The sequence below is a fragment of the Pyrus communis genome, chromosome 7 (genome assembly GCF_963583255.1).
Source record: "Pyrus communis chromosome 7, drPyrComm1.1, whole genome shotgun sequence".
Taxonomy (NCBI): domain Eukaryota; kingdom Viridiplantae; phylum Streptophyta; class Magnoliopsida; order Rosales; family Rosaceae; genus Pyrus; species Pyrus communis.
The window spans coordinates 9432568-9441888 of NC_084809.1; the positions used below are offsets into that span (position 1 = coordinate 9432568).

Consider the following 9321-nt stretch of genomic DNA (forward strand, 5'->3'; position numbering starts at 1 on the left):
CTTTTCATTAAAATTTCCTTTTTAATATCATATTTTAGTTGCGTTTGTTGGTGCTTTTAAAATTAATGAAAATATTTTTAATACTAATTTGTAGTAAAAATTCAAATAGGTCTTGAAAAAGAACTTAAATGTTTCTTGCAAGAAGTATACATCTAGTGCTTCTTTCAAAAAGTACTTTAAGTGCTTTTAAAACTTATAATCAATTATCATAAAAAACGTTTTCAATGATTTTAAAAGTATTTCCAAACGATCTCTTTATTAGCAAGGGAAATTTTGCCAACAACCTTCTCACTTAGCTTTTTATTTTAATATTTTCAATTCTATTCATGTCACATATATTCCACTAGCACATAAACTCAAAAATTTAATTACTTTTTAGTTGACAAACTAAAATTTTAATTACACTAATAAAGGAAAAAATAATAACGGGATTCTAATATAATTAAAATTATAGTCTCGAGTGCTAGTTGAGTACAATTGCATAAGGAAAAGTGAGAAGTTAAACCAGAATGCGGATAAGGCGTAAAAATTATTTAAGGGGGACCTCTAGAAAGTAGAGACATACTTATATTTGGCACGTTACTGTATTAGTACCTTAACTTAATAACTTATTGTTAGGTATTTTTATTTTATCACGTGACATTGAATTATTTACTTAAGGAACTACGATAGTTACTCTCCAAGTCCAAGTGTAAATAAGTTTCTCCGAAAATGAACAAAATAATTCCTTATGAGTTATGACCATGATTGCTTTGCTTATAATGAAAGATGTTAACCAAGTGATGATGGATTTGATAAATCATGATATTTTCTAGGTGCAACACATTATCATGTTTAGACAGCTAACAATTTAAATAGGTACTTCCACAGAGATTGACGAATGTTTATTTGTATTTGCAATTTACGTTAACAAGTTAACAACATAACATGTCACGCCATATTAAAAAAAAAAAAAAAAAAATCGGTTTCCGGCACGCATGTCGTGAATGCTTCCATGTGTAACGGAGCAGTAAGAACTTCAAAGTTAGAAATAAAATCACCAGAAAATATGGAATATGCAGCCTTATATTTGGACTGTAAATACATATTTTACATCTTATATTTAATTATAATTATACACTTTTAACTACTAATCCTTTACATTCTGATACAGTTTTACTCATCAGATTTAACTGAAGTCAATGATTCAACTCTCAAGAGATCTGCACTCTCTTCTGTTTCAATGTACGAACCGGAAGTATCAGTTTTTGGACCGTTGGTTGACATGCTCTGAGTACAACTTGGCTGTTGCCAGAAGTGATTTCTGATGGCCCTGAACTTGGAATTGATGGCTGAAAACCCGGGATCCGAAAGCAGGTCTTGAACCGCCGTTCGTCCTTCGAGCATGCTTACTACTTGGGTCATTGTGGGCCTAAGGGTGGGAGATGCATTGGTGCACAAGAGAGCAACATTCAGCACCACCATGGTCTCTTCTGATGAGTACTCTGAACCCAAGGCTGGATCAACCAACTCCAATAGACTCCCTCTCTCTTGCAGCACATAGGCCTGAAGAAAAAGCAAAAATTTAAGATGGAGGAAGCGTAATCGCATGGTGAAACCGGCGAAAATTGAAGAGCTAGACACAGATTACAATCCCTAAGTTTGAAAGGTATGGGATTGTGCGTGATGCTTGCAGATATCGAAGAGAAGTAAAGGAAACGAGTGTTTTTGAAGTTTTTAATTTAGTTACCCAGTCAAGAAGGTAGACGAATTCCTCCTTTGGCCTGTAGTTCGTGTTGCTCTTTCCACTAACGATTTCAAGTGCAACAACTCCAAAGCTATAAACATCTGCCTTGTCAGTCAAGTAACCACGCATTGCATACTCGGGAGCCATATAGCCACTGCAGAGTTGAAGGCCAAAACAAATTACTGAAAAAAGTACAGTTTCAATCAATCTTGTAACGAGAAATTGCACAACAACATATAAGTTCATGTTCCAACTTAATTTAGTAAGAGAAAAAAAGGTGGCTGTGTAGATTGTTTATTCTGCAGAAAACTTACATAGTTCCAGCAACCCGCGTGCTGATGTGGGTTTTGTCGTCTTCATTAAGCTTTGCCAAGCCAAAATCTGAAATTTTAGCATTGAAGTCCTTATCAAGCAACACATTGCTTGTCTTGATATCACGATGCACGATTCTTAGTCTTGATTCTTCGTGGAGATAGGCCAAGCCTCTAGCAATACCAATGCAAATCTTCTTCCTTGTAGGCCAGTCGAGTTCCAGTCTGCAAGTCGGGTCACTTCCTGTATTGATCAGAATTATAGTCAATCTCTTTCATACTAAAAGTCCAAACTGCCTTCCGTTTAAATATGTGAATCCTTAACATTTTAGTTCCTATTCTCACCGAAAAGAGCACGTGACACACAGTTATTTTCCATGTACTCGTAAATTAACAGCATCTGGTTCCCTTCAACACAGCACCCATAAAGCTTCACAAGGTTTGGATGTTGCAGGGCAGAAATCATGCCGATTTCATTCACAAATTCACGGTTTCCTTGCTTTGATTTTGAGGACAGCTGCTTCACCGCAATTACTGTGCCGTCTGATAATTCACCCTATTCAGAAGGCAGATTCCCAGTCATGGAACAGTTAGAATAAACCAGGAAAAAGAGAGACGAATACAAAGAAACCAAAAGTTACCTTGTAGACCACACCAAATCCGCCCTCCCCGAGTTTGTTTGCTGCATCAAAGTTTTTTGTCGCAGCCTTTATCTGTCTTAAAGTATATAATCCTGTTTGAAGATCTAAATCTTTGAATTCTGCTTGGTCAAGAGAAGATATTGAAAATTGTTACTTCTAATTTTCTAAAATAGATACAACAGTAAAACCGTACACCAGCATTCATTCATAAGTTGAAAAAAGAAAACTATGTAGTTCTGGAGAATATAGAGAGACAATAAATTAGAAACCACACCTTTATCTGCAGCGATCTTTCCTCCCAACCAGCCCTTTCTCCTCATGATGCCTAAGACCAGTAGCAGAAGAAGTACTAGTGCTCCGGCCACTCCCCCAACTACTTTAACGAGATGATTCTTGTGGCCATCAACAAGTTTAAAATCTGCAACAAATTTATATTGATTTATGTCACGTATCCTGTTAGAAATTTAATCCTGATTTTGTTATAGAAAAACTTAAACCACAACAGATACAACTTCACATTTTAACAATGTGATCGAAATGCAATCAATAAAGGCTTTATCAGTTAGTTAATTAAAAACTGCTTAAGTTCCCTTGAGCATACTTAAATATAGTTAGTCTCCAGTTTAACAAATCGTGCGGATTTCTCAATAGTAGTTGGTCAGAACCAGACGTAACCCCATGGTCGATGTGAGTAAGTTTCTAATGCTTAGGCCATTTAATTAGGACAAATGCAAGGTTGGAGTGCATTTTAAACAACTTACTAGCATCTACTGATATAGCCGATATGAGAGGACCATAAAATCCTCTGTCTGGGATGCCCGTTGTCCCTTTTCCAGCCCAGTAAAAATGGATCTTTAATGTATGACTCGAAACAACTGAAGTGAACGCTTTAACAATCGGCTTGCCAGCATCCCCAGCTTCACTTGCTATATCGAAATCTTTCAGGACCAGCTTATCCTGCATGCAAAATATACTGCAGAATAAGTACTTATTGGTAATAGTTAACATGGCTTTTCATTGTTTATATGGTGCGGATTACTTACCTGGATGTAGACATCAAATACACGCTTGCCAAGGCTGTAAAATGTTCTGTCATTAGTAAAAACAATTTCAGCAAAGTGGAGACGCACGGTGTAGTTTCCTTTTAAGAGACATAGACCATAGTATGTGAGCGAGATGGGAGATGCCCGCGCTGTTGTGTACAGTTCTGAATCAAGCGCAGAGACATTTTTTGAAAGTGCAGATGTATTGGTGTCAATGTAGGTATCTGAATCAGCATCGTTGTCCATGAAGTTTCCTGTGCTGCTGAAAGCCCAGTTCTGACCCATGTAATACATTGATGCACCCTTTGGTTCTCTATCAGCTTCATACTTCTTGCCACCGATTATTACTTCCTTTCCGCCACAGTTAATATACAGTGAATGTTTAACTGTTTTCCATCAGGAAAGGCAAAAAAAAAAATTAAGACGTGAATTCAAATTGACTTACAATTAGATTAACTAATCAATAAATCATCAAGCCCCAGATCAATTTTGAGGCCAATTGAGAGTCTTACGCTTATCTTTCGGAGAATGACAAGGAAAATTTCTTTTCATGCACAGTTGTATGTTTCTGCGACAGAGAAGAAATGTGAGCTTATATCATGAAGCTAAACGTGATAAGAAGGCTGCAGCCTTAATCATAACCCCGAGGAAGTGACAAATTTCTCTTGTAGTTCAAATTCATATCAAACAGACGAGGAATCATACAATTTATCAGCTGACGAGGAGTAGCTCTCCACTAAGTTGCTGGAATGAAGAACAAAAACATTGTTTCATCAGTCTACAAAGTAACTAGTTAAGAAATTAAAGAGAAGTTGTATGGTGTATATCAGACTCACACACTTCCCCTAGGGCATTCATTAGGACTTGAACCTTCCCAAGTGAAGTTGTTGTAAGAAATATCCCTGTATACCGAAATTTCAACTGATCAAAACCAAAAATTAATCATCGGAGCCATACAAGATTATTGCTGTAGTTTTGTATTACATACACAATATTGTTACTTGACGGGATCCATCCCGGTATGGTTCCAGTGAGCTGGTTTCCTGTCAAATACCTAAAGCAGAACAAATTAAACAATAGTCTCTTATTGTGAATTATCTGAAGATGAAAATGTCATCTAGAAATCCGCTTACATAATTTCAATTTTTTCCAGTTGGACAAAAGATGCAGGTATTTCACCCGTCAACTCATTGTAGCTGAGGTCTCTGCATTGAGGAAATATTCAGAAAAATGCAGATTAGTTTCTCACCGAAACTTATACAAGTCATGGAAAGTGAAAAACTGAACAAAGCCATTCGTTGAAATACTTACAAGTTTTTCAAGTTTTCCATATCCCCAATGTAATCTGGGATTTCTCCGTGTATCAAGCAATTCCTCAGTATCCTGCATTAAAAACATTTGACTACCTATGAGCTTAATTAGCAAGTAATAAAAGGAGATGAAAAAACTGGTTAGGATTCCAACTCACAATATTTTCAAGGATTCCAATTTACTCAATGGCGGGAAAGGAGACCTGTTTCCTTTTAAGTCGGTTATCCTCCTAAAAAATAATCAAGGTACAACTATAGCTTCACATTCTCGTTTGACAGGAGAAAAAGATAGGATGATATAGAATTACATACAGATGAGTTAAACTTGTTAAGGCGGATATGGTAGAAGGTATAGGCCCCTCAAGAGAGCTACCCTCGATAAGCCTGTAACATAAGAGTAGAAAATTTTAAAATCAGTAAAAGATTATACTGTGACTGCAGCAATAAAACAACAAGCGCAAAGCTTACAGTTTTGAAACCCGCGTCCAATTTCCAATGAAGTCAGGTATCTTTCCAGAGAAATTATTGTCGCTTATCCTCCTACAAGTATCAAGGACACCAAATTTCAAAAGATATTACAACACAGACTATTGATATGCACAATATAAAAGTAAAATTTGTTACACTAGGTCATCAGTAGGTTCATTATATTATGCAATTACGAAGTTGGTGGTTATTTAGATAGGTTGGAAAACCCACAGATTAGGAAGAACCGAAGAAAGGTAAGCTTGCTTACATATCAGACAAGTTCGTCAGCTTTACCAGTGTTGATGGCAATTCTCCGGTGAAGGCATTTGAAGACAGAATGCTGAAGGAAAATAGTGATAATGTCAATGCTAGTTGAGAATTAAAATGCAAAATCTTGGACAAAATAATTGGCTTTGCATGAAGAAGGTATTAGAAATTACAGCTTTTCTAGTTTGATCAACTTTCCAATTTCCCGCGGAATGGGTCCTGAGAAATGGTTTCCTTCAATGCTCCTGCAGATAGTATAAAATCATACAGAACCATTGGTCTTTGAGACAATGTACAGAGACATCAAAGTCTAACTGAGTTCGACTACTATCAGGAACGGATTTTCTCTGGATTCACCAGCCACAAAAGCCAGATACAATTATACGTTATAAATACATATTTCCAATTTTATGTTGACATAAACACAATAAATTTTCCATTTTACATTCTCATAAATACATTCGAGATCAAAACTCCATACTCATCAATATGTGAATTCAGGAAATAATTCAACATACAAGTTTCTGAGGGTGGTGATATTGGTAAGAACCTTTGGAAATGGTCCCGACAATCTGTTTCCCATAAAAGACCTGCATATCCAATAGAAAAGTTAGGCACTTGACCGATTGCAATTTGATTAGATAACTAGTAACTGATGAGAGATCAGGTGCTTACAGCGTGTGCAAGCGCATGGTAGCCCATTGGGAAGGTATAGTACCGTTGAGGACATTTCGACTCAAGTCCCTGTAAAAGAAGTAGGATTGCAAGATCAGTGAAGACACACCAACAAGGTTTAGTGCAGAATAAATGCAAAGCAAATATTTTGCTTACAATTCTTGGAGGTAAGGAAGCTTCGAAAACTCTGGTGGCACGGTCCCTGAAAGATTCTGGGCCTTTAGAAATCTGCAATATTTCACTGGAGGAATCAGAAGAGCTCTCTACTAATATCATGCCTTAAGAAATATTTCAACACAAAAATCCATAAAATAAAATGCAGAATTTCACAATCTTTAGGCTGAGTTCCTCATTCAATACTTTTTTTGTGTCATTCACATGATCCTTGACTTCTGAAAAAAAAAATCTCACAACATAAATGATAAAACCCATCGGAAAACCGAAACCCTAAACCCTAATAAGCAGGAAGCTAGCCAATTCACACGAAAACCCGAAACCCTATTTAGCAAGAATGTAGCCAAGTGACACTGATAAGTAAAATCATGGTAGCAGCATGTCAGAAGATTAGCTGCAACTTACCTCATTGGAATTAACACAACAGTGTAATTTTCTTTTTTCTTACGAGATTAAAGAACTAACAAACTAGTGACTCCCACCGACAACATTATTCTAGTTGCAGTTCATGACCATGCATTAAGGCTTCACATATAATTAGTTACTGATCGGCTTATGACATGTTTACTAATCCGTAATTTCGATAATTTGAGGAACTGAATTGAGGATGAGTCAAAATCAGAATGCTTGCGTAGTAATGCTTGGGCTCCAGTCAACGTAAACAGAACAGCAATCGGAGTACAGTGTGCAGTCAACGTTTTACAGGTCAAGGTAGAGAGAGGGGGAGAGAGAGAGAGAGACGTACATTCTGATGACGCGGCAAGAGGAATTGTGGTTGAGGGTGCAATCACATCTGACAGCACTGTCAAAGCCTTTCTTCCCCCTACTAATCGGGATCGTCCAATTCCCTTCTCCTGTACATGGATCTTTTCCAAAATCCCAGTCTTTCTTCCCCAACTTTTTCCCTATCACTTTCAACACATTCACTGCAGCAAAAGCAAATTAACAGATATCTAGCACATCATTTTACATTAATGTTACAATCTTTCGTAATTAAAAATCATTTGAGAAAAAAATATAATTAGTTAATCTTCCAAATCTCTCTCTATAACTAATTTAATTCTTCCCCAAAAGACCAACCAATTAAATTAATGAATGCAATGAAGAAAACTTGAATACTACAAGAACTCAATTTAGCTAAGCTGAGTTGATAGCCAATTTGATTATTTGGCAGAACAACTCAGATTAGTTGAAATGAACTCAATCCAAATGGTCGTCAGTTATTATTCCTGAGTTTGAATTCACTTTCAATAAATTAGTGTAGTTTAGAATATCGCCTTTATAAAATAAAATAGGACTGCAAAATTGAAGTTTTTAAGGTTACCGTCTTGAGTGTGAAGCTTGGCGGTGGTGGCTGACTGACCAAAAGTTGCAAAGAACAAAACTGTGGAGGAACAGATGAGACATGCAAGAAGCAACGTTGGGAATGAAAGCTGATGGCTTTCCATATTTGGCTCAAACTCTGAGTTGCAGCTCCTGAAGAAGCTCAGAGAAATGAAGAAATGAGAGAGAGAGAGAGAGAGAGAGAGAGAGAGAGAGAACTCTGAGTTGCAGCTGCTCCTGAAGAAGCTCAGAGAAATGAAGAAATGAGAGAGAGAGAGAGAGAGAGAGAGAGAGAGAGAGAGGAGCGTGGAGAGTGGAAGAGGAGACTGGACAGAGGTAAGAGAGAGAGTTTGTGGGAATTTAGATTAAAGTGCATTATGTTAATCAACAATAATATTAAGGTGTTTGATATGCGACCATTTGTCCTTTTCATACAAATACATCTTTGCGTGTGGACATTGTGGACTTTTGTATTACCAGAAAGATATTTTTCTTTTTTTCATCTTTTTCTTTTTTAAGCATGTGAAAATAAAAAAGTATAAGTGAGATGGGAAACCATGTTGGAATTTGGATGGGAGGAAGGGAACACATAATTAACTTAATAATTAAGTTATTCAGTACTCTTCTGTTTCTTTTCAATTGGTAACTAGTGACTTTACAAGCCATGCTTTCCCGCTTCTCTCATGTTTGGTGCATGCCTAGAATTATATCAGATTGGAAAACTTAATGAATTTAAAGTATGTTGTTAAGGGAAGAAATGAAGGTTGAATTTCAAATTTTGTCCACGTTGAACGAATTAGATGGATTAATCATGAATGAAGTTTATTCCATCGTATTCTCATGTAATGGTCATCTTTGCCACTAAACATGGCGTAAAACCAATTTGCCAAACAAAATGAAATTATTCCATTTAGACCTAGGGTGTTAGACTTAGTTTGTTTGCTTTCGAGAAGAAAACACGGTTCCCCTTTTCGAAAGATATTCATTCATATAATTTGTGAATGCGAATTTCATACACGGTTGATTTGACGAAATTTAACCTACAAAAGGGCAAAAAACCGCTATCCTAATTGATGAACATCTTGAAAAAGGGGAAGGGTGTCTGCCAAAGGACCTTCGATGCCTAAGTCATAAAAGTAGTATAGTGAAAAGAGAACTTTGAGTAGTAAGTGGCTATTACTGCTTCCTCTGATTGACTTGGTTTGTAGGGAAGAAACCCTAGTAGGCAGTTGGGAGGAGAGGCTGTAAAGCATACTAGGCAATCCTTGATGATGCATGTCAGTCATAGCAATTCTGCCAACTAGTATTCCTTACAGTCCCTGTTGGTTGGAGCCAAGGTGCGCCGGACGTCCAAGGGAATACTCTGGAAAGTTGGCGTCTTGC

At 36.8% G+C, this 9321-nt stretch overlaps 1 protein-coding gene across 2 annotated transcripts; it reads right to left on the reverse strand.

The window, feature by feature from the left end:
* Positions 1-978: 978 nt before the first annotated feature.
* On the reverse strand, positions 979-8211 carry LOC137739142 (probable LRR receptor-like serine/threonine-protein kinase At1g07650). Of its 2 annotated transcripts, XM_068478648.1 has the most exons (24): positions 7940-8211; positions 7361-7541; positions 6598-6669; positions 6442-6510; positions 6285-6356; positions 5940-6011; positions 5768-5839; positions 5500-5571; positions 5344-5415; positions 5190-5261; positions 5033-5104; positions 4855-4926; positions 4710-4775; positions 4558-4623; positions 4427-4465; positions 4234-4289; positions 3722-4107; positions 3440-3635; positions 2953-3096; positions 2679-2797; positions 2383-2593; positions 2041-2281; positions 1730-1880; positions 979-1545 (listed from the first exon to the last, which is right to left on the reverse strand). In XM_068478648.1, exons 1-24 carry the CDS (start codon positions 8061-8063, stop codon positions 1156-1158), a joined length of 3087 nt encoding a protein of 1028 aa, XP_068334749.1. In that variant the 5' UTR covers positions 8064-8211; the 3' UTR covers positions 979-1155. The 2 variants fall into 2 exon arrangements, with proteins under 2 accessions (XP_068334749.1, XP_068334750.1); XM_068478649.1 differs by lacking the exon at positions 7940-8211 and having other exon boundaries at positions 6317-6356; positions 7361-7428.
* Between the last annotated feature and the right edge of the window lie 1110 nt (positions 8212-9321).

Coding starts and splice junctions, on each gene's coding strand:
- LOC137739142 (XM_068478648.1), bottom strand. CDS start 8,063: ATGGAAAGCCATCAGCTTTCATTCCCAACGTTGCTTCTTGCATGTCTC. Junction 2,594..2,678: donor GATTTGGTGTGGTCTACAAG/GTAACTTTTGGT, acceptor CCTTCTGAATAG/GGTGAATTATCAGACGGCAC. Junction 1,881..2,040: donor ACGCGGGTTGCTGGAACTAT/GTAAGTTTTCTG, acceptor TCAACTCTGCAG/TGGCTATATGGCTCCCGAGT.